Source organism: Amphibalanus amphitrite, unplaced genomic scaffold (genome assembly GCF_019059575.1).
Source record: "Amphibalanus amphitrite isolate SeventyFive unplaced genomic scaffold, NRLGWU_Aamphi_draft 001283F_arrow, whole genome shotgun sequence".
In the NCBI taxonomy this organism is placed as follows: domain Eukaryota; kingdom Metazoa; phylum Arthropoda; class Thecostraca; order Balanomorpha; family Balanidae; genus Amphibalanus; species Amphibalanus amphitrite.
The window spans coordinates 90,544-115,743 of record NW_024882776.1 but is presented as its reverse complement, the minus strand read 5'-3'; the positions used below and the strand labels follow the sequence as shown (position 1 = coordinate 115,743).

Below are 25,200 nucleotides of genomic sequence, written 5' to 3'. Positions count from 1 at the left end.
ACTTCAAAATTTGACCTTTTTTGACCTGAAAGTGACGTGACCTAAGCTAAATTCGACTAAAAATGACCTCGAATGACACAGACGACATCGCATTCGAAATCTCTGGCCTAAATGGACCATAAAACATGTGTCACGTGACCGACGCATGATATAATATTTCCGTGACCTGTGATTACCTGACCTTTACCTGAAAATCAAAGTACAAGTTTGGTACCCTCGGGGTATCTAGAGCATCTGTTCACGAGTGTGTGATCCAAAAATGAGCCTGATCTGACTTGTAAGACGGCGACCAGAGCCCAAAACTTGAACAAGCAAAATGCTAATAATTTTTACTTTGACCTGACCTGTCACGTCATCGGTGACTTCGAGGTCAATGAAATTAGGTTTCGCTCGACAGTTTTTCCGGGGCTATCAGACGCCGTTTGAATTTTGACGATCGGCCCAGTAGTTTCGGAGTTAGGAGGGGGGGGGGCTATGAATAGCCCCCCCCCCCCCCCCCCCCCAGTAGGGCGTGTTATACGCAGACCCCAGTGGGGCGCGGGTTAACGGCGTCTTTGATGGGTGACATTTTTAAGCTGACATTTTCATAGTATTGAGCGTACCATCTTTTGCCATGCACACAGCACATCCTAAACTGACAAGAACCCGGTGTTTCGTGGTGGCGTGGGTAAGAAGGGAAAGGAACACGAATTGAACCACGGTTTATTTATTTAACGAAACTGACAACTCTCTCAAACAGTCCCGCCGATAATACATTGACACCAGTAGCTGCCGAGATATACGATAGCAAACAAACGGTACTCAAATAATTAACTGATATAAATAGTCGTATTTACACCTATTTACATTGCGCGCGTATTTCATATAATGGTGTAACGATATCCCGTGTTAAAAATAGAGAGGAAAGGATGCACACAACCGCTACGCTTAAATACAATATTTCAAATACCTTTTTTACAATTCATAAACCAACGTCGCAATATGTCAGTACACGCCAACGCACCATCGTTCGTAACTCTACTAATTTTCATCAAACCACAGGATGCAATACCGACAAAGAAAATAAGTTACTTTGCCAGTCCGACCACTTTTCTCTCACCATGTAGACTTTGTGTATAGTGCGTCCTAAATGTCGCAAATCTCCAAGTATTTTTAGTGATTTCTCTAAATATGTCCTACATAGTTCAGTGATCAGCTCAGTGACTTTTTATGGAATATGTCACTATTCGGCGAGTCATCACCAAACACACATGTCTGCAATCATGTCAGCAGTGTCTGAGACCTGTCCTCAAACTAGACACTGAGAAGACACGTCATCGAGTCTCGTCTTGGCACCACCGCTATCCCTGATATCACGTGCTTCGACCGCCTCTGTAGCATCGCCACCCACGTGACCATCACGTGACCCGCCATAGGTCAAAGCACGGTGATCACATGGCACTGACAAACAGCCGTCAGGTAAGTCACGTGACAGATACCCACTGCAACACACGTTGGAGCTCAACAAGTAAGGTGGTGGTGAAGATTCACCACAAGATCACGTGATCAATTCGAGGTCGCATGACTTTCCAGTCCACCAAGCGCACTGCAGCTGCTCACCAAACAGCTCGAGGTCACGTGACCCGTACCGTCAAGGGAGCTTTAGTCATGTGACATGCGCTCCGTTAGAGCTCCACAGCTCGGGGTCATGCGACCTGTGCCGCCACCGACGCGTGTGTCACGTGACGTGTGCTGGGTTACAGCTGCTCGAACAGCTCGGAGATGTGGTAGCGGTCACGTGACGTGTGCTGGGTTACAGCTGCTCGAACAGCTCGGAGATGTGGTAGCGGTCACGTGACGTGTGCTGGGTTACAGCTCGGAGATGTGGTAGCGGTCACGTGACGTGTGCTGGGTTACAGCTGCTCGAACAGCTCGGAGATGTGGTAGCGCTCCGTTCTGAAGTCGGTGGAGCTGGCGGCCGCCGGCGGTGTGATGTCGGGTGAGCGCAGCCACAGACCTGGGGGCAGACAGGGGTCAGAGGTCAGAAAACAGGGGTCAGAGGTCAGAAAACGGGGGTCAGAGGTCAGAAAACAGGGGTCAGGTGTCAGAAAACAGGGGCCAGAGGTCAGGGATGGAAGCCACAGGCCTGGGGCAAACAGGGGTCAGAGGTCAGAAAACGGGGGTCAGAGGTCAGGGACCGCAGCCACAGGCCTGGGGCAAACAGGGGTCAGAGGTCAGAAAACAGGGGTCAGGGGTCAGAAAATAGGGATCAGGGGTCAGAAAACAGGGGTCAGAGGTCAGAACACAGGGGTCAGAGGTCAGAGCAGGGGGTCAGCAGTCAGCACTCAGAAAACAGAGGTCAGAGCGAGGTAAAAAACATGAGTGAAAGATCAGGGACCGCAGTCACACGTCAGAAAACAAATGTGAGAGGTCAGGAAAAGGTGACCTGGGGCAGACAAGGGGCAGGGGTCAAAGTAAAAGATAGGTAAAATTTCAGCAAGCATGGGTCACAGGCCAGAAAATATTTGTCATAGTTCCGAAAACAGGGATTTAGGGTTACGGGCCCTTGCCACAACTCCTAGAAAAATAGGATACAAAGACAAAGATCATGGGTCAGATCAGAAGTCTGAAGCTTTAGGTCAGAGGAGGGAGATCGTCATTCATAAATAACAAATCACATGTTAGTATCGAGACGCAAAATGTCATATGTCAAGCTATCAAAAGTCAAAACTAGAAGATAGAGATGATTGATGGCCAGGAGACGGCTGTTCCGCGCTTCTGAGGTCGGAGGTCACCAGACAAAACTGATGAGGTCACGGAGGTCACCAGATAGAACTGATGAGTCTGATGACAAGGATTACCTAAATGCAGACGACATAGGTGATAGGTGAGAACACAGAGGCCAGTGGAGGGATAGTATTGTTAGTGGTAGATCAGTCTACCCCTCATCCCTCTCGTCATCTCCCCCCAGCTCCGCCGCCCTCACCTGGTGCCGTGGTTCCTTCCGTCTGGATGTTGGGAACAGCAGCGGCCTGCGCTGCCGGCAGCGCCACCGACATCACCATCAGCAGCACCATCAGTAGCATCAGCGGCAGCATCATCAGCGGCGACGACCGCGGCAGAAGCGGCGACAGCGGCGGCGGCGACAGGCTTCGACACCGCCATCGCGTCTGTCCCTGCCCAGAAACACAGAGAAACACCGGGACTGTGAGGGGTTTCACATACAGGTGCTCTGATCATTACAGAAGCTCTAGATGTTCTACAGAAGCTCTAAGAAGGCCCTAGGATCCTTAAATTTTACCATTTTATTATACCGGTGTTACTGAGTGCTGTACAATGTACATTTTCATTGTTGCTGTGTAAGTACCTTTAGAGATTGATAACTAATTGCCGATGGATATGAATGGGTTCTGAGTGCCGAGTGCCGACACATGAAGAATATCCGGATGTGTGAGCATAGTTGCTGCATCATATAGACAATCAGTTATGGTGAAATGTAATGGTGAAGTGACGCCATTCGAGGAATATTTTGATATATAATGTCTTAGTTTCGATGACAACTTTTAAAAGCCTCGGCGTCGGGCGTAAATTAGTCTAAATCTCGCAATAGCTTCAAATCAGCTTGCCTTATCGTTTCTGCTTTCACGGGTGGAGAATGTTTGAAAAAGTTACCCCGGCCGGCGACCGAAAGTCAGAAAGACGATGATGCTCAAATATTTGTCAACGGTTATCAACAAACCCCTATTCTGTGGCATATATGCCATTCTATAGAATAATGGATGTCTGCCGTTTGTACGTTTTTAGGGAAAACTGCTGCACGCAGGTGCGGAAGATTTCGTAATTGTAACAACAATTTTGCAACACGCCTTAAAATTTCGGACGCATGTCACCTAGTGCTAGGTCAGGTCATCAGGTCAAATTTGCTGGATGATCGTGCTAAAAATGCCATCATGCCCTTTTCAAAGCTTATTCCGTGGAAGTTGCAACCTTCCCACACAAAACAAAATGTCAAATTTGACCGTTTTGACCCTCTCATTGATTTGAGCTCGCACCTGAAATATTATTCGCGACCGAGCCTTAAACGAGTAATCGAATGTTTTGTTTGCAGTGTTTAAGCTCCGTTATGCTCATGAACTGTGAGGAAAGTTGTCGGAGAACGCTAAAATCAGAGAAATTTGGCTTTTGATGATCTATGGTGAGTTTATTATTGAGCTTGCCTAAAACATGACCAGATTTCTCTGGTCACGTTTGTCGCTCTTTCAAACGTCGTTCCGCTTCTCGCCTCGTAGCCCAGTAGCCGAGTTAGAAGGAGCGTGAAAAGCCCACCTCTCGACTCAACGTGTTACGATAAGGCCACCACCCTGGCGCGGGTTAGGTTGGGGGAGCCTTGAGCCCCAGCAGCTCGTCCTTCTATCTCACTGATATTACCCTCGTCCTGTCTTGTGATGTTATTACAGTGCCATCTTACGATAACGGCCCTTAAATATGATTTACTTCTGTTTGATGAAACATGTCGGGCTCCGCGACTTAGAAACATAGAAGCTCCAAAATGAAAATAAAGCAAATTTTCCAGAACTGTTCAAAGTTGATAAGAATAATGAGAGACGCTTTTATAGATGGCAGTTTTTTCATATGGAGATAGCTTTTAGGATTTACAAAAGTGGAAAAAGTTACCCCGGCCGCGCCGGGGTCGGCTGAAAGTTACCCCGGCCACGGCCGGGGTGGCCAGGGCACGTTCTCCACCCATGTCTGCTTTATATGGACAGAACATTTGAGAGGTGCTTCATTCAAGTCATTATATTGCATAATTACAGCAGATCAAAATTACTTTTGGTTAATTGGCAACTTGTAGGTACATTCTGTCAGTTATCTACGATTCCTAGACAAGGCTATTATTTTGGCAATTATTGATGTCAACTCAGCTGCGCTGGTTTTCAAGGCAATTGTAGGATACTGACAGCAGGCATTGCTGGGAATTCCCCTCACCCCGTCGTATACACCTTTCTGAAAATATCAAACAACTGACTTCTCACTGTAACATGTGTTCAGTGTTGCCATAAGGAGGGACGCCTGAGCGCTGTGTGACGAGCTTGGAATCTATTTTGATGATAGCTGCGTCGTCTGATATATAAAAAGCCATTCATAAAAGCATTAAATTGAGTCATCTCTTTAGCAGCAGGCCTGCACTAATGCATGAATCGTCCCATAGAGATCAGTATCCCCAATATCTGTGCAGCCGTCATTACCGAGTCCCGGTCTCTGAGTGCTGGATAGAAACACGTGAAACAATAATGTTCTGTTCAGTCTCTCAGACATTGAGATGGTAACAATGTGTCGCTAGGGGTAACTGCAACCGGTCGACATTCCTCGCGCAACGTCCGTTGGCGACCATCGGTATCCCCTGATATTCCTGATTTTCCGAGCTGTTGTCGCGATCTTTCCCTATCCCTCGTTCCGATTTCCCATACTATTGATATAAATTTCCCGAGTTTACTGATATCTGCGATATTCCGTCTATCCCATCGCCCTCTACTATCCACCCTATCCCCCACTATCCGCCCTATCCCATCCCCGCTGATCGTTATCCCCAATATCCCCTGAATCCCCTGTCTCCCCGATCTATAGCTGCCCCCCCATACCGGGCAGGAATGCGGTCCGCCCCCCTGCACCGGCCCGGGGGGGGGGGGGTGACATTGAGGCCGTGTTCCACTCCTTCGCCCGTCCTCGATACAGTGGTGATAGCCACTCCCAGATCGGTGATAGCCACTCCTCGATCAGTGACGGACATCAGATTCAGCGCCACTGTGTGCTGACTAGCAGCGATATACACTGGCCAGCCACCGGCATCAGCAGCGACTGTATAGTGGACTGGACATTAGCAGCGACTGTACATATAGTGGACTGGATATCAGCAGCGACTGTATAGTGGACTGGACATCAGCAGCGACTGTATAGTGGACTGGACATTAGCAGCGACTGTACATATAGTGGACTGGATATCAGCGGCGACTGTATAGTGGTCTGGACATCAGCAGCGACTGTATAGTAGACTGGACATCAGCCGCGACTGTATGGTGGACTGGACATCAGCAGCGACTGTATAGTAGACTGGACATCAGCAGCGACTGTATAGTGGTCTGGACATCAGCGGCGACTGTATGGTGGACTGGACATTAGCAGTGACTGTATAGTACCTGGCCATTAGCCGACTAGACCGACCAACTGCTGTCGTCGCGACTATACGATATGCTCGCCGGCAACCGACATTTTTTTTTGCGGCAGGGGAGGGATTGGTGGCAACTAGCCGGCGTAGACATCCGCAACAGTCTGGGCTACAGCTGATCGTCAAAAACTAGCTGCTGTGATGGAATCTCTGACCTCACTGATCAGTGATCACTTAGTCACTGATGGAGCCATTGCCATTACTGATCAGTGATCACTTAGTCACTGATGGAGCCATTGCCATTACTGATCAGTGATCACATAGTCACTGGAGGAGTCACTGTGCCACTATACCATTGACACAAAAGTATGACGCTCAAATTTGGTACACGGTGGGGGATCAGCGAGGAGAGTGCCGTGCAAAATTCAGTCGGGAGTTCGGGACCCAGTTTGCGCGTGCACACGTGCAGGGTGCCTCTTCCACATCTCAAGAACGGCTTGGCCGATTGCGCTCAAATTGTGCACACCGCTAGGCAGCGGTTGGTAGGGCGCCCTCCAGCAATTAACGTACACAGCAAAGCAGCGACTACTGACTGATAGCTCACTGTCAGAAGAAATTATGATCGACGATTATATCTTAGTGAGGTTATGCCGTATATTGCAGTTCATGTATGTAAATCAACGCGTGATTCTGCCCGTTATCCATTGCCAAAGTTGCAGCCTGGATCCGCCTATGCGACCGATGCATTGGCAGCCTCGATCCGCCTATGCGACCGTTGCATTCGCAACAACCTGGATCCGCCTCTGTGACTGTTGCATAAGTTGAGCAGGTATGACGTCTTCCCATATATTTTTATTGGTTTGCGGGCCTGGTTCGACACGCGACCGAGACAGCCTGGCCCACCACAGACGGCACCCACTGGCCAGGTGCTGAGCGGCCACAGGAAGAGCTTTGGGTCGGAGCTGCTTCGAGCCAGGTGCACGCAACTTATGGCACTTTGCAACAGGTGTGCTCTGCTTCAGGGAAAAGTGCCACTCTTTCAGAGATCGGCAGAGTACCAACATGCAACACGTTTTCAGAGTAAAGCTTGTGCATCGGTTTGTTGGGAGGTTTACATTATATTATTTCTTGAGGATTATCTGAGACTGCACGTACGCAAAAACATAGTGCTGTAGACAGTCAGGTCTTTTGTTTACATGTCAATGGCCCGCCATAGAATAGTTCTCATATAGTAAATCTCGCACCCCTATTGTTTTTTACTCTTGATACAAGTGTGACAATTTTTCCGACCATTAGTACCTAATAATACGAAGATGTTAATTACTGAACAAACGGAATTACTATTGGAGACACGAGTCTCGTCTAACATGTTGACTAAAATCCAAAGAATCTAGGGCAGCTATCAATTTGTCCGACACTTAGTCCAAGTCAGTCTAACTACATAAACTGTAATCGAATCCAATACACAAGAAAACTGTAGCCCTATGCCGGCGCAGAGGAAGACTGTAACTACTTGTATGAGTGGGCGTACGACAAGAATTTCAATATACGTCCGCGGCGTGCAGCGAGGGCATGTTTGGCATAGTTCTAGAAATCCCAGCCAATCACCGGCGCCTCCCAGACGATCTGACCGGAAGTCACCCCCCCTCTCCCTCACACCCTCCCCTCCGACAATGAATGAGGTGGGGCGATAATTACCACCTCAGCCCACCCTTCAGCAATGAATGAGTCACAAGTAATCGCCCCTGGCGGCCCCACCTTTCAATAGCGGAGGCGGCCAACCACTAATCCCACGTGCCCCGCCCCACAATGAACATTCCTCGGACGGCGGCCTGCAGACACCTCTCTGCGCGGCGGTAAATTACCGAGCTGGTAATTACCGTCCGTGGTGACTGGTAATTACCACCCTGTACGTCCGACCGTGGTGGATGGAGGCATTCCTGAGACATACCGGGGACGCAGCGGGCACGTGCGGCACATACCGGATCACGTATAGACGCTCCCCCCTCCCCATTGTATACCAGCAGCTATAGACTCCCCTCCCCTCCCCCTCATCGAATACCTGATCACTTGCAGAGTACCCCCCCCCCCTCCCCATCCTATACCAGCAGCTATAGACTACCCTCCCCTCCCCCTCATCGAATACCTGGTCACCTACAGAGTACCCTCCAGAGTCACCTGCAGAGTACCCTCCCCTCCGCACGTGGTGCGGACGCTCCCCTCCCCTCCCCTCATATACCAGCAGCTATAGACACCCCCCCCCCCTCTCCCTCCTGAACCCCGGTGTGCAGCCAGTGAAAACGAAACCGTGTCACGGCCAGCCGAGAGAAGGTATGTGGAGAGAGGAGAGAGAGAGAGAGGAGAGAGGAGAGGAGGTGCTGACCACATTCCTCACATACCCGGACCGGCGACTGGTGGTCAGTGGTCAGTGATCAGTAGTCAATAGTGATGTCAGTTACAGAAAATCGTGATACCGATACCAAACCAAATACCAACAACAACCATAGGAAAATACCAAAACTAAACCAACTTCAGAAACTGAGGGAAATACCAACTTTTTACCGAATTCACAGCCTCTTTTACATTATCGACGATTCAAAATAACAACAAAATACCAAATGCATTAGCCTTGAAATACCAAATACCAAGTTGGTATCGGTTTGGTATCGGTATACCAAAAAGTTGGTATCCGATTGACATCTCTAGTAGTCAATTACCCGGGTTACATGAGCAAGTAAATGCGCATCGGGAACGGATTTTCCTATTTGCTCACCATTGTAGTTCGTTTGTAATGCGCATTTGCTCTGCTCATGTAATCCCCCCGGTCAGTGGTCGTTGATTGATCACTGATCAGTGGTCGTTGATCACTGATCACTGACCCTAGGTCACCGGTGCCGAAGTTTCGAGATATACATTTTGTACAAATTGCTGGCCTTATCAATCGGTGAAATTTTCAAAGCAATCAGCCACTCGGTGTGGGTATGACAGACATCCGTACTTCAATCGTTATTCGTGAAAAACTGTCTAACTTAAGCGCCGCTATTTTGACTTGTTGACCCCTGTGGCGTCATTTTTCCCTGACCTGAAAATGAACTCAGTAAAAATTGTAGACTTTGTCCGTCTGTATCCCATGCCATTTACCGCTTGTTTCTTTCTTGCTTCGTTCTCGAGATATCACGGGGAGCAGGTATCCGCCCCCCCCCCGTCGGCCGTCGGTGCGAAGTTGGCGCGGAATGCGGATCCCCGTTGGTGCGTGGGTTAAACCATGATATTTCAGACCATAAGACTATCTCGCCACTCAAAGCAAAACTTCAGGACGTCCGGAACCGAAAACCCATTGACGCAGCACGAATGCGTCAATGGCTACCAAATGCTGCTGTCTGGTATAAATAAAGCGAAAAATTGTGTCCATTTTTACAACGCATTCTGATGTACGGTAATTAGAGCAGGGGCGCGGGAACTACTTTCAGACTGGGGGGGGGGGGGCACACCATAATTGAAATCAACCTAAGGTATCCCAAACCTAGTTTTCTCGCCGGTTTTAGACCACTTATTTTTCATCCCTTGGCGTTTTCATAAAAAGGAAACATTTGCAAAAAAGTGCAATATTCCGTCTTAACCCTCGCCCGCACATGGGGGAGGGGTGGTTGCCACCCACCCCCCAGGTAGTCTTTCTGCTCTGCACTCAACATTTTTAGAGCTAGAAGGCTGATTTTTCGTATAGCTGCTCCTCTATCCTTTCTTGATGTCCGCTGAAAATTTCAAGTTTCTGTGATTTTTGGTTTCGGAGATATGACCTTGTTTTTGAGGTCATGTCATGACCCAAATGGCCAATTCTCAACATCTTGCGTTTGCCATGGGCCTTGTGAGCTTTTGACACCCTGATTTCGGCCTTTTTTGCCAGTCTTACCTCCCACCTATCATGGAACATGTTGTTCGACGATGTACAGGGGTCAAAGTCAGGGTCAAGGTCAACCTAGGTCATCTAAGATAATTGCGTTTTAGGCAAGCCGAATTTACTTTTTGTGAAGTTTTTTGATTGCATTTTTGGTAAAAGCTTCTCAGATCATGATTTCATGTAATATGGACCCAAAAACAATCGGTGCACACATCAGTATACACACAGACACACACAGACATACAAACACATATAATTGACCTTGACCTAACTTGACCTGAAATGACCTCAGCAGCAAAATTCTGGTCGGGTAGTGTGACAAAGAGGTTCTAGCTGGCTTGGCACCAGAAAACAGCATCGTCATCGGTAGGGGAGAGTGGGGAAAGATGCCCAGGGTTTTACTATGTCATATATTATTCGAAAATGACGATCGGAAAGCAAAAACTAGGAGTTTCAACGGAAGTCGACATCATTTTTCTCCAAAAAGATCACACTTTCGTGCCTGAAATATGATAACTTTTTTTGCTATTAAGCATTTTCCTGAAGGTAACCGGACAAAAAGTCAAAAGGAATAAAGTCAAAAGACAAATAGTCAAAAGACAAAAAGTCAAATGCAAAAAGTCAAACGGGATAAAAGTCAAAAAGATAAAAGTCAAAACGGATAAAAGTCAAAAGACAAAAAGTCAAAAGCAAAAAGTCAAAATGTGCAAAAGTCAAAAACGCAAAAAGTCAAATGACAAAAAGTCAAAAATGCAAAAAGTCAAAAATGAAAAAGTCAAAAGGATAAAAGTCAAAACGGAAAAAAGTCAAAAGACAAAAAGTCAAAAGCAAAAAGTCAAAACGTGTAAAAGTCAAAAGACAAAAAGTCAAAAATGCAAAAAGTCAAAAGGATAAAAGTCAAAACGGAAAAAAGTCAAAAGACAAAAAGTCAAAACGAGTAAAAGTCAAATGACAAAAAAGTCAAAACGGAATAAAGTCAAAAGACAAAAAGTCAAAAGCAAAAAGTCAAAACGGGTAAAAGTCAAAAGACAAAAAGTCAAAAAATGAAAAAAGTATAAAATAGAAAAGTCGAAGTCAAAGTCTGAAATAAAAAGTCAAAAGGATAAAAGTCGAAGCATCGATCTTTTCATCTTTTGAAAAATATTATACAGCGCAACGTACCCTACCCACTGAAGTTGTAAGGAACATGTGAGTACGCGAGGGAGTCTGACAGGTACCGGGGTCCGCAGCAGCGGGGCAGGGACGCTGGCCGCGGTGGTGGGGCCCACGCTCACATAATACGCGTTGAGCGCTTCCGGCGTGCACGCTGGCGCAGCAGCAGTGGCACTCTTCCCCGCCCCGATCACCGGCCGCAGCACTGTCCACATCCTCGCCGGTCCTGCCTCACGCAGCTGGTCAGCATAGTATGTCGCGTGGTCACGTCTGATGGCCGCTCGACACTGCCGGTTCACCACCGTATACTCGGCGCGCGGGCCGAGCAGTGCGCGCCGCCGCGCCAGCAGCGCTCGCGTGGCGTCCGTGGTGCGCGGAGCACCGGGCGGCGGCAGCCCCTCCCCCATGGGAGAGGGTGAAAAGCAGTGCCTCCTCTAAGCAGTTTTGACTGGGGGGACCGATCACGGGCAATGACTAAGGTAACCCCAACCAAAAACGTCTAAGACTAAAAAATGACTAAGGTACCCCTCAGTGACCAGTTTGGAGGATGACTGCGGGGGCTGCAGCTCCCGCAGTTAACATGTTAGAGGAGGCATGGGTGTCGTTTTGTATAGGCATGGTAGGGCCCGAGCCCTACCAATAATTTTGGAAATTTAACATTATGCCTATGGCGTTGCGTGGAAAGAATCGCTTTGAATTGGCAAAAATTTACATTAGAGCCCTACCAATAATTTTCGGAAAGTGTCGACCCTGAGAGGAGGCCCTGGTGAAAAGCCAAAACCTCAAAATAAAAAATACCATGTGATTAACGCTTAACCCTCGCCCATGTAGGGGGGGGGGGTTGGTGCACCCCCCCCCTGAGGTTTTTCTTAGCTACACGCCGAACCGTTTCAGATAGCCTGCTCAAATTTTTAGTACCCTTTGGGGCATCCTTTGCGCAACTTTTGGTAAAAAATTTTGTCAAGGTCATGTCAGGTCACGGAGTTATGACGTCATAAAGGGAACAACCTCCGGCCAGATTTACGCTAAATTGGAGATTGCTTCACAATGGTATAAATGCCGACTGACCTGACACACTGATGGATTGTTTTAGAATCATAACTGGCTGATTTGACATTGGCACAATGTCCGTTGACCTTTTCAAGGTTACTAAAGGTCAAGGTCAGGTCAGTGACCTCGGTTGACCTGTAATGACTTCTTGCACTTGTATGCCTTTTCGGGGTATTTTGATGCCCTGAATTCGAATTTGCTATCCATTTCAGGCATCGTCAGTTGTTTCTTGTAGTTCATTTTGGGTCAGGGTCAGGTCAGTGACGTCACACGCCTGACGTGACCCAATGCACAAATGACCTTGCAGACTTCCGATGCTCCCAACGCATCATTTTTAGAGTTATGAAATCGAAATACACACCAAACGATAGAGAATTGATCAAGGATCACGATAGTGAAGGTTTCAAGTCGATATCTCTTACCGTTTTGCCGCAATCGGCGCGGAAATCTGAACAAGTTAAATTTTTCCGAAAATTTGACCTTTGACCGGCCATAAGTAGGTCAAATGTTGACCTAGGACCAAAAAATATACCACCAATCGCGAGATCTCGTTGAGAGCAATCCGTTGGTCTTTTCCGCTAAGCTCTACGACGCTCCGTTTTCAAACGCCAGGGGGGGTCGCACCAACATGGGCGAAGGTGGCAAAACACCGTTTACGGGCGAGGGTTAAATGACGTCAATGGACTTAAAGTAAAAAATACAAAAGACGAGATAATTTCAAAATTTTGAGTTGCAATTTTTGTCCCCTCAACTTTCAACCTACCCCATCAACTTTTCAAACGTTCCCGGGTCACCACTGCCCCATCGTGCAATTCCAGTGCTATGGCAAAGTTTTATCTGAAAGTTTAAACGTGCCCGATAGACTGGACGCGGTCCCCTCCGTCCACTCACGCTCTCTGGTCTCTGTACGGTCATCGCTGACTGGTCCAGCATCCAACGCGCTGGGTTTATAGAAATTTGGTTAAAAGAAATGAACATATTTTAATGAACGAATCCATTAAGTAATAAAATGAAAATGATTCACAAGTTATTATTACATGTGGGAGCACTGGCGCTGGAGCTTTCTCAATGTTGGAGGGGCTCGAGGCAGTTTGAACTCATTTCTTTCCATGCAACGCCATAGGGTTAATTACGAGCGAGCGAGCGCAGCGAGCGAGCGAGTTCTTTCGTGTTTAAGGCAAAAATCTGAGTATGCGCGACCCGGCCCGACACGACCCGACCCGACACGACCCCATCACGCTCTTCAAACCCTTATAACTCAAGAACCGCATGCCGCATCGACAAGCGGTCTTCTTTGCTGAATACCACTTGGATGTAAAAGTTGTATGGCATGGACACCATGTTGTCTGAGTGTCGATCTTGGCACGTGGCGCGTGCTAAACTTGGGGTACTTTGCACACACCCGAAAACTATTATCCTCAATAACCGCACAACGGCTGGACCGATTATTTGACTTTTTCCATTTGATTTTTATCATTTTGACTTTTTTGCCGTTTTTTCACTTTTTGTCTTTTTGACTTTTTGCATTTTTGACTTTTGGACGTTTTGACTTTTTGCCATTTGACTTTTTGACTTTTCGCGTTTTTTGACTTTTTGCCATTTGACTTTTTGCTTTTGACTTTTTGCGTTTTTGACTTTTCGCCATTTTGACTTTTTGCAATTTGACTTTTTTGCTTTTGACTTTTTTCGTTTTTGACTTTTCGCCATTTTGACTTTTTGCCATTTGACTTTTTGCTTTTGACTTTTTGCGTTTTTGACTTTTTGCCATTTTGACTTTTCGCCATTTGACTTTTTGCTTTTGACTTTTTGCGTTTTTGACTTTTCGCCATTTTGACTTTTTGCCATTTGACTTTTTGCATTTTTGACTTTTGGACGTTTTGACTTTTTGCCATTTGACTTTTTGTCTTTTGACTTTTATCCGTTTTGACTTTTAGCCATTTGACTTTTTTCCATTTGACTTTTATCCATTTTGACTTTTTGCATTTGACTTTTTGTCTTTTGACATTTTGTCTTTTGACTTTTTGTCCTGGAATCTTTCCTGAAGAGGTAAAAGGGGGCATCTTACCCCACAGGGTGGGAAAGACGCCCCCTGGCGTTGGGGAAGATGCCCCCTGCACTATAAATGACATAAATGGGCACGTGAATCGCCTGAACGAATCAGTAGTCCCTTCAAGCCTGCAGTAGACACCAAACGTCATCGTAAGGGCCCTCAAAAGTAGTCGTAAGGGGCTTCAGAGGTCATCGTTAGGGCCATCATAGTCCAGCGCGGCCAAACAAGCCTCCGTGGTGGCGTTCGGAGACCACTGTGGGGCCCTTATAGGTCTTCATGATGCTTGAGGGCCCTCGAGCCCATCGTGGGGACCTCAGATGCCAGCGCGGCCCGTGGAGCCAACGTGGGAGCCCTCAAAGGATGTCGTGAGGGGCCCTGGAGCCAATAATGGGGCCCACAGAGGCCGTCGTGAGGGCTCTCAGAGTCAGTTGCCACCCAAAAAGTCGCTGTGTGGGCTGAGAGACCGGCATGGGGAGCACCCGACCGTACTGGACTCTCAATAGTCCCAGATCGGCCTTTGTCTCTCATCACAAGTATGTAATAAATGATTTGACGGGCTGCTTGAAGGACAGCCTACGGATTTAGGGGGGCGTCTTTCCCCACCAGGACAGGGGGCATCTTACCCCAAGGTACCGAAGTAACATTAAATCAGTACAATTTGTTAGCCATAAAACTACACCCTGAAACAAACTGTTTGGGACACAGTACACGCATGTTAACCCTCGCCCCGTTGGGGGGGGGCCATTTTGGCCCCCCCCTGTGGTTTTTCCTGAATAGCAAGAAAACGGCGGCGCGCAGCGCCGCCAAATTTTCAGTACCTTCCCGGGCATCAATTTGACACCTTCACACCAAATTTCGAGGTTCTTTGAATTACCATTTCGGACCATGGTTCTAAAAAGCGCTAGGTTAAAAGTCTTAGGTCACCTTAGGTCAGGAGTTATTGAGGTCAAACTGAGGTCATGTTCGAGCAAAAATGAGCAAAAAACATGCAATCTTTAAACGCTCACCAAATCTACAGTTATCAAGCAATTTCAAAGTTCTTTATATGGTCTAGTAGACAGAAAGCGGCGCTACAAAACTGCTATCTCGGATTTTCGAAATTTTTGGTTTTTGACCCAACAAATTTCAAAAAATAGATTTTTTTAGAAAAACTAAAAAAAAATCCAAAATTTTTCCGAATTTCGAAAAAACCGGAATATATGTGATAGTCCCTGCGCTCTTCTATATACATACTAAATTTCAGATCGATATCTTGTTTTTGGGCCAAGTTATAGCGAAAAAACTGTTCAAAAATGATGACGTCAAATATTTGAACTCAATTTTTAGCGATTCTAGACCTCGTACGGCAAAACAAAGACCACCATTGAACTCCCCGTGACGAGCTGCGTCGATTCGATACCCATTTTATGCAAAAATATCAACTTTGAAATTTGACCTAATTTGACCTGACCTTGACCTGACCTTGACCAAAACGTTACCTAAGCTGGCCCCAAAGGCTGCCTGACCCACATAATCGCATTTGTCATGTAAAATGGACCATAAAACACGTATCACACGACACTTTCATATTGTGACCCCCCAGTGACCTGACCTCTGTGACCTGACCTGGTATCAGTGACCTCAACTAGCATAATATGTGTTTAAGAACATTTCCCCAACGATGATTTTCAATGAAATGCATTTTACTCGATTTTACAACGCATTTCTTGAAATGCCTGTAAACGGTGAAAATTGGACCTTTGACCTGACCTGTGACGTCATCGGTTTGACCTAGGTCAATAAAATTGGGTCACAAGGTAGTTCCCTGATAGGGCTATCCAACACCGTTTGCGGCTTGTCGCTAGGTTGCGTGGTTCTCGAGATCTTAGGGGGGGGGGCCAAAATGGCCCCCCCCCCCCCAACGGGGCGCGTTGCTCGGCAGAGCCCAACGGGGCGCGGGTTAATGTATCACGACTATAGCAAGGAACGCAAATATTATCTACCTTCTTTGATATTTACAATGTTTTGACACCAAAATATTTTTTGAAAACAGCAAATAAAAAACATGCAATCACCAGCCAGCCGTTGCCCAACTGAGCTTCGCAAATTTGTGTGCAGTTAACAAGGCAGGCTTCCGCTTTACGCAAAGAACATTAATTTCCAGGTTCGATTCTTTGTTTCGCCGCTAGAGGGGGTGGGGCGTCTTTCCCTCCCTGGGCATCTTACCCCACTCTCTCCTATTTGATAAGCAGCGCACTTGATATCCAACGGTGACCCAGAACAGCAACATTTTATAGTTTGACCTGACCTGGAAGGTCAATGACTGACCTGAGAAGGTAAAACTGGGTATCATTGGATTCGTCTCTTCCCAAAGAATCTTTTTGGTCTTTACCGCTAAGCTCTATCTCCAACAGGAACGAAATGGCGCGGGGGGGGTGGCAACCACCCCCCCCCATGTGCGTTCTAGGATGGGAAAATGGCATGTGCGGGCGAGGGTTAAAGCTGTGGGGGCACCACCCTTACGGCCCCAGAGTTGGGGGACTGTCCCCAATGCCCTCCCCCCGTTCCCGTGCCTATGAATTAATTAGAGAAAACAATGCGTTCAAAGAATCGTAACAGTGATGCCAGCATTGGGGGTGCCCGCCGCCCGGGCACCCCCAAAAGTATACAAATCGACACCTATGTACTTGGGTCTTACTGTTTCACCTTTCGGTTATCTAGTTGCCAGGCTGATCCCTCATAGTCGAAATGTGGGCCACTAGAGCCGAAAATTAATTTGTTTTGTGAATAAATAAGCGATTTGATTGCGAAAATCGCCTGAGTTACTACTTTTAAAAATATTTTGAAGGCAAAATACTCGTTACGGTCCAAGGCGGACATGAGGACATGTGGCGCCGCCGCCGCTCGCATAGCGGCGGGAATGTGAACTAACCTGTTTACCATAAAGGACTGTGCTAACGGCCGCTGCGGACGCCGTTTCGGGCTAGTTTTGACTTTGTACCGCAATTAATGGTTTATTTATAATAAAAAATGGACTAGCGAGAGTCGTGCCGGAATCAGAATTCAATGTTCTACAAAACTAAGCCATTTTCATTGTGATCACGTCATAGACTTCACCGCCCAACCCAATAAAGCAGAAATATGTCGTGTCACCGGTGATTACATGCAAGAATTATTTGGCATATAGCATAAAAACCAGAACACCTTTGACTGCAGCGACTATGCAGTACTACAGAAAATTGTATGGCCTACCTAATGGTGCCCATTACTTAATAATTAAGTTGAGTATTTCGTCGCCTAACTCTTGTAAAACCGTATGTCCGCTTGTCTATGGAGTTTGGACCGTAACGTTCACTTGTAAGGATTGTAAGGCCTTCTAAGGGTTGGTACTTTCAAATAGGTTCCACCGCGAAAGTCCCATCGTGAAAACGGTCCTTGCGATCAATATGTCAGTGATCATGACTTATCAATAAAGCGAATAGGTATCTTCGGTTTCAATATTTTTAGATCAATAGGAAATAAATTAAATGAATCAATCAAACAACGAACGAAGAAGAAAAACTACGATAGCAATAGTTGTCCGGTGTCCCAAAAATAAATAAACATACTCCGCTGATTTCGCCTGCGACTCTATTGCTGACATTTCCAGACATTTCCAGACCAACAGCCCTTCAGATCAGATAGATGCGCATACACTGCATTCTGCTAAAAAATCAACTAGGTCGTTCTAGGAGTCCCGTGACCTGTAAAACTGAGACTACTGAGCCGAGTTGTAAACCATTTGTCAGACTCGACCAGCTGATTCGCCCGTCAGATCCTTTGAACTGTGATTATGTAAAACACGTGTTCGGAATCCATTCCAGATAGTACGATAACACATAAACAAACATCGCACTCCACCCCGACCACCTGTCGGTACCTCGGCCGTCCGTCGGAACCCCCCCCCCCCCCTCCTTCCCCCCTATAGACGGTATCTACCACTGCTGACAGCCGATCAAGATGACGGAGCGGCGTTTTCGCGCCATTTTTTCCCGCCGCCGACCGCCCTGACGGAGTTCCGGAGCCGGACACGCCACTCGGCGGCGCGCCGAAAAACCGCGCCACTTCTGTATACCTATACACCGCGCCAATAGCGTGAACACTGTGCCACCAATACATCTACTGCGCCGGGTACCTACCCTGCGCCAGACACGCCACCCAGCGCCGCAAAACCGCGCCGCGCCGCGCCACTTCTGTATACACCGCGCAAATAATCTATCCGCCACGCCGCAAAACCGCGCCGCGCCACTGCTGTATACACCGCGCCAGTAACGTATACAGGTATCGTATCCACCGAGCGTTCCAGGATGTGTCCACTCCGCCACTGTCGTCTTCACCGCGCAACTCATCAACCCACCGCGCCAGTTTTGCCTTTGCTGCGCCACAAACGTGTCCTCCGCACCACTTATGTATACACTGCGCTAGTAACGCATACACTGCGCCACTAAGGTATACACCGCGCCGCCTCTACGGTCTACATCCACTGTATCTGCAATGAATCCGCCAGGCCACTACGAATCCACTAGCGTATCCACTCCACCACTAACGTATGTATCCACCGCGCCACCAGAACGTGTGCATCGCCATTGTCCCGAACGTATTCGCTGCATGCCTAGCGTGTTTTCCCAATAGCTATGTTCTAATGCCCTCGCTACTAAGGTCCTCATTTTATAGTTATTACCGCGTCACAAGTGTCATCAGTTCACCACTACGTCACTAGGGTCACCAGGATATAATCAAGGTTATCGTGTCATCATTTATGAACCCGCGTCCCACTGGGGCCTGCGTGTAACGCGCCCTATAACAAGGGGGAGGGGGGCTATTCATAGTCCCTCCTGTTAACCCGCGCCCCAGTGGCGGTCTCAGCCAACTTCGCCCTAGTGGGGGGGGGGGGGCATATGTTAACACCCACCTCTAACTCAAAAACTAAGAGGGCTAGAAAGACGCGGTAAAAAGTAATCGATAGCTTTAGCTCTCAATGCGTACGTCTGAAAGTATTTCGGTCATTTTTCTTCTTAGAGCAATATTGGAGGCACTGGAGGTCATCAAAGGTCAAAATTTGCCAAATGTCATTATATTTTTCCGAAAACATGCATTTATCTCAGGAACTATGATAGCTAGAAAACGAATGGAAAAGCAATCGATAGCTCTTGAACTCTTCGTTCGATAAGGTCATCATCAAAATTGACCTCAGTTCAACGGTTTAGCCTTCAGAGGACAAAAACTCCAAAAATAGCTGTTTTTACGTTAAGTGTTTTTCGACAATAACTTTTGACTAAAAAAGCCACGGCATTTTTATTGCCAGAATCGTGTTCCTCTCGCCGAGACGCATCAAATGTACTATGATTTGACCTTGCAAGGTCAACTTGAAAATTTGACCTCAGGTCAAGGTCATGATCTGACCGGAGAAGGTCATGTTGCATATCATTCGATGCGTCTCGGCAAGACAAACACAATGAGACCATCCCCAGCGTTCTATCTCTTTTCAATCGAGAGTTATTGGCAAAAATCTGTTTGTAGCCTCAAATGACCTCGGATGACCTTTCTAGAGGCTATCAGCAAAAATGACACCTTGGTCGTCACGGGTGGCCCAAATAATTGTGATTCTGAAATATTTGGACTGTTCCTATGCGTACACACGGATCTAGAGGCATTTTCATTTTTCTCCATTGACTTATAATGGTAAGGTCACGCCACTGACCTGACCTTAGGTCACGGATATAAAAAATCCGAGATATATAAATTGTAGGCGCCCATAACATCATGCAATCCACCAAGTTTAAAATCTTTCTGACGAACACTGCAGGCTGGACATGATTGCAAACTTTTTTTTAGGCTTGGTCAGTTAACTGGACCTGGTGACCTGACCTCACATGACCTGGGGTCAAAAATTTCACACCTTGTCCAAAATTGATGTGCAAAAAGCTACCCCAAGCGGCGCGGCGCTACGCGCCGCGGTTTTTTATTCACACGCAAAAAACGCGACAGGATGGTAACACATGCCTCCCCCCCCCCACTGGGGCGAAGGTTAAATTCAAAATTACTAGGCCGGATATCAAAATTCAAACGGCGAGATCTGTGTATACGCATAGGAACAGTCCAAATATTTCAGAATCACAATGATTTGGACCACCCGTGATGACCAAGGTGTCATTTTTTTGCTGATAGCCTCCAGAAAGGTCATCCGAGGTCAGTTGAGGCTACAAACATATTTTTTGCCAATAACTCGCGATTGGAGAGAGATAGAACGCTGGGGATGGTCTCATTGTGTTTGTCTTGTTGAGACGCATCGACTGATATGCAACATGACTTTTTCCGGTCAGGTCATGACCTTGACCTGAGGTCAAATTTTTAAGTTGACCTTTCAAGGTCAAATTATAGTTCATTCGACGTGTCTCGGCGAGCGGAACACGATTTGGCAATGTAAATGTCGTGGATTTTTTTTAGTCGAAAGTTATTGTCGAAAAACACTTTTCGTAAAAACAACTATTTTTGGAGTTTTTGCCTTCTGGAGGCTAAACCGTTGACCTGAGGTCAATTTTGATTATGACCTTATTTTGATATTTGATATTATATTGGAGACGACCTTATTTTGATAATTTTGATATTAAATGTCGTGAATTTTTTTTAGTCGAAAGTTATTGTCAAAAAACACTTTTCGTAAAAACAACTATTTTTGGAGTTTTTGCCTTCTGGAGGCTAAACCGTTGACCTGAGGTCAATTTTGATTATGACCTTATCAAAAGAAGTGTTCAAAAGCTATCGATTGTTTTTACATGCGTTTTTCTAGCTACCATAGTTCCTGAGATAACGGCATGTTTTCTGAAAAATATAATGGCAATAGGGAAATTTTGACCTTTGATGACCTCTGCTGACCCCAATATTGCTCTAAGATGAAAAATGACTGAAATATTTCTTAACGTACGCATTGAGAGCTATCAACTGCTTTTCACCGCATCTTTCTAGCCCTCTTAGTTTTTGAGTTAGAGGTGGGTGGTAACATATGCCCCCACCCCCACCCACTAGGGGGAAGTTGGTCGAGGCCGCCACTGGGGCGCGGGTTAATTTTACACCTACACTGAAAATTGCATGACCCTGACCCAAGTGAGCTTTGACCTGTGACCTATTTCTCGAGGCCATGTTTGGCCAGAATCGCGATTCGGCGCATATCGGCTCGCATAAGCCGAGCGTTTGCAAGCTTTTCGTGGTTTCAAACGTTCAAACACGTGATTTGATGTTGGTCCCATGCATTAGGATGGATGTCTACAGAGCACCCGGAGGTCAAGTCAGGTCATTGACCTTTGGTGACCTCGGTTCACTTTTTCGAGTTTAACATCTTAATAGGCTAGTTTTTTATAGCTAAATTCAAATTTAGCAGCCATTTGAACATTTGCGAGGTAGTTTTGGTGCCTTCGTATAATGTTACAAATCTGTCAGAGGTGGTTGACACGTACTACGAATACCCGTCACGACCCCTACTGGTTGACCTGACTTGACCTGACCCGACCTGGTTTAAATACTTAAAGACTCATCTGTGATCAAAATCCAAAACGATATTCGTGATCAGCACCCCGAAAACCCATAGAACAGTCACACTTCACGACTTTCTAACAAGTCCCGATTTTCCCTTCTTTTGGGTCATGGATCTGACCTGGAAGGTCAACCGATGACCTGGGATCTTAAAATTATATATCTTCGGCTTCCTCTCTTGATGGGCAACACGCTCGTTTTTTCCGCAAAGATCTAGCTCGATCAGGGGTCAAACGCGGGGGGGGGGTCACCTACCCCACCCCCTTGTGCCCTCGAAGGATACCTACAAAATGGCCTGTGCCGGCGAGGGTTAATCCCAGCTCCAGTGGCTATCAGCTGATTACCAGGTTTTGACTGCTACACTTAAATACTCACACAAAAAAAAGAACACTAAACGCCGCCGCCGTGAACATGCATGCAACATGGTGTTAATCGGATCATCTGGCCGGTGAACACGTGAGAACGCCTGCAGTACACCTCCGGCGGCGGCTGATGTACGGCCGTGGTGGCCCGGCAGGGAGGATCCCAGGCCGGATCAGATCGGGCGGGAGCACGCGACACAGCTGGACACGACAAACACGCCGGCAACATGGAGAGGTGACGCAGATTAGCCGAACATTGCCACTTTTCGCAGGAATCCTAGCGTGGGAAATTGAAGTTGTTGAGTTCGCTTTGGTATTCGCTTTGGTATTCAGTTCATGTTTAATTTGTAAGGCTCTGTAAGAAAAAAAAAATGGGCGGGCTTTCGTATGTACTTCTGCTTCAGTTGGCACGGCAATAGCTGATTGTTATCAGTCCCTTATTCTTCAAGTAGCAAGAAAGCTGAATGACAAATACCGGTGTAATATGATGCAACAAAAAGCCGCCGAAATACTCCGAACAAATTTACTACCGTATAACGAGCCATGCTCAAGCAGAAGAGTAAGTTCGGAGTATACCTATGGTAAATGGAACTGCATTTTTAGATTGAAATGGTTCCAATTAGATAACAGCGGATAGTGCTGAAAACACCCATTGTATTCACTTTCTCGCCCCAGCTCACAATACACATTCTATGTAGTACCATTACTGCTGTTCTGGAACCCAGCGCGCCCATCACTCGAGCCCATTTCTCTCTAATTTTCCCTAGCCAGAAACTAGCCCAGGTGGTTGCAGGTGAAATCACGTGAAATAATGACCAGGCACACCACCGTCCTCTGAACCACGTGTAACACGGGCCTAAAATACGGTTTAGCACGCCTTTTGTGTGTTTTACACGTGTCATTTACCCCGTTGTAGCTTAGGACACCCCAGTGACCGCCAGCAATAACCTTTGGCTGTGTAATAGTGAGGAAAATTGGTGTAGGTGTGGCGACACTTTTCTCGGAGCGAATACTTTATAACTGACGCATCAGCCATGTATGAGGAAGAAGCAGCAATGCCGTAAAAATGTCACAGAAGCTATGCTTGATTACTTCATGATTCAGGGCCATTGTTGAAAAAACATGGATTGTTGCTGTCGTAAGCTTGGTAAGCAGTACCCATGGTTATCGGTATGTGGTGGCTTCCCATAGCAGTGCGGTACCCCGTGGGTATCGCAGAATGTAGAAAGGCAATTTGAAATATTTTATAAATCGACTTACATGAGAACGCAAAATTCGTGTTGTGTTATATACAGGAGTCCATTTTTCTTACACGTGCAGGGCTTATTTCCCTTATGTGCGTCAATACGAGTTTTGTACATTTGAACATCTTTTTTTTACTCATGTCACTTGAAGTCAAAAGCACACCATAGTCTATGATCCATATACCGGATCATGTATTTATTTGGTATATTTCAGCAATGTGCTAGATATCACAATAGAAAAAGGTAACTGAATACTTCGTTATGTATATGTTGGGAAGTATTTTCCATTTTCATTACTTTTACCTTAATTAAGTACAAACTTTATAACTATCACAGAAACGTAACAGCGAAGCTTCAAAAGGATTCGTGCGCTGCTGTTTCCGTGTAGCGTTCCGGCTCCATCGGCCCCAGGTGTGCGCCGGTGACCTACCTCTGTGCGGTGGTGCATGGCTCCGGTCCCAGCTGCCCACAGGTCACACGCGGTCCCCCCTCCGCCTCTGCTGCCACTGAGTGCCGCAGCCCCGACCCGTGGGAACCGCACCGGGCTCCCGCGACACACCGACCAATCAGCGCACAGCTGCCGGCCAGGCCGCGCCTGATTGGCCAACGCGCCGGCCGCTGACTCCGCCCCTTTCGGAAACCGCTCGGCATCGGTGGCGGTCGAAAATATAGGTCGGCGTAGTTTTCTAAGAGCTTAGTCAGTTCCAGCTAAAATACAAATAAAAACGTACCATAATACTTTGTTAAAAAAAACTTGAGGCTGTTTCTGGAAAAAATAAGGGTGGTAGCACAAAATCTACATCTTCATAAATTCCAACCCTACGTAAGATAATGTCCGGCATTTGTTTCGAGAACATCCCCACATATACCTAGTTTTCTGTTTTTGATAAGTACCTATCTGCAGAAATAAAAAAAAACATGCCTCAATTACCCAGGGGCGCGTGAACTACTTTCAGAGTGGGGGGGGGGGGGAGGGGGAAGCACACCATAATAGAAATCAGCCTAGAGTATCACAAAATCTAGTTTTTTTTCAGTTCTCACCAGTTTTAGGCTACTTATTTTTCATCCCTTGTCTTTCTCAACAAAAAAGACAATATTTTCAAAAAGGTGCGGTATTCCGTCTCAAAGCTGCGGGGTCACCGCCTCCACAGCCCCAGAATGGGGGGGAGGAGGCTGCCCCCACTGCTCCCCCCTCTGGTTCCCGCGCCTATGCAATTACCTGTTTCTTATGCATCATTTGATAAAGTTCATCAACTAGGCATTTCAATCCGGGCTACATTGTAAATGGTAAGAACTATAACCGGTGGAGCGTTTACCCGAACACATTCGCCAGCCAGGCTTCTGAGAGAACTCTGACAACACGACATGATGTAACACACATGCATCGCATGCGCCGCATGCATTAGTAACTGGCTGGTCGACAGTCGGGTGCTGGATTGTCCCCGCCTGTTTTACTGGCGTGCTCGGTACCTACTAGAGATGTCAATTGGATACCGACTTTTTGGTATACCGATATCAAACCAATACCAACTTGGTATTTGGTATTTCAAGGCGAGTGCATTTGGTATTTTGTTGGTATTATGAGTCCACACTACTGTAAAAGATGCTGAGAATTTGGTAAAAAGTTGGTATTTTCCTCATATTTCCAAGTCGGTTTGGTTTCGGTATTTTTTCATGGATATTGTTGGTATTTGGTTTGGTCTCGGTATCACGTTTTCCGTAATTGACATCACTACTCGGTACACTTGCCTCAT

General features: G+C 46.7%; 1 protein-coding gene across 2 annotated transcripts; it reads right to left on the bottom strand.

Annotated features, from left to right (window-relative positions):
• Window positions 1-689: 689 nt before the first annotated feature.
• On the bottom strand, window positions 690-23,948 carry LOC122371831. Of its 2 annotated transcripts, XM_043348561.1 has the most exons (4): window positions 23,877-23,930; window positions 2,966-3,155; window positions 1,864-1,996; window positions 697-1,819 (listed from the first exon to the last, which is right to left on the bottom strand). In XM_043348561.1, exons 1-3 carry the CDS (start codon window positions 23,892-23,894, stop codon window positions 1,893-1,895), a joined length of 312 nt encoding a protein of 103 aa, XP_043204496.1. In that variant the 5' UTR covers window positions 23,895-23,930; the 3' UTR covers window positions 697-1,819; window positions 1,864-1,892. The 2 variants fall into 2 exon arrangements, with proteins under 2 accessions (XP_043204497.1, XP_043204496.1); XM_043348562.1 differs by having other exon boundaries at window positions 690-1,996; window positions 23,877-23,948.
• Between the last annotated feature and the right edge of the window lie 1,252 nt (window positions 23,949-25,200).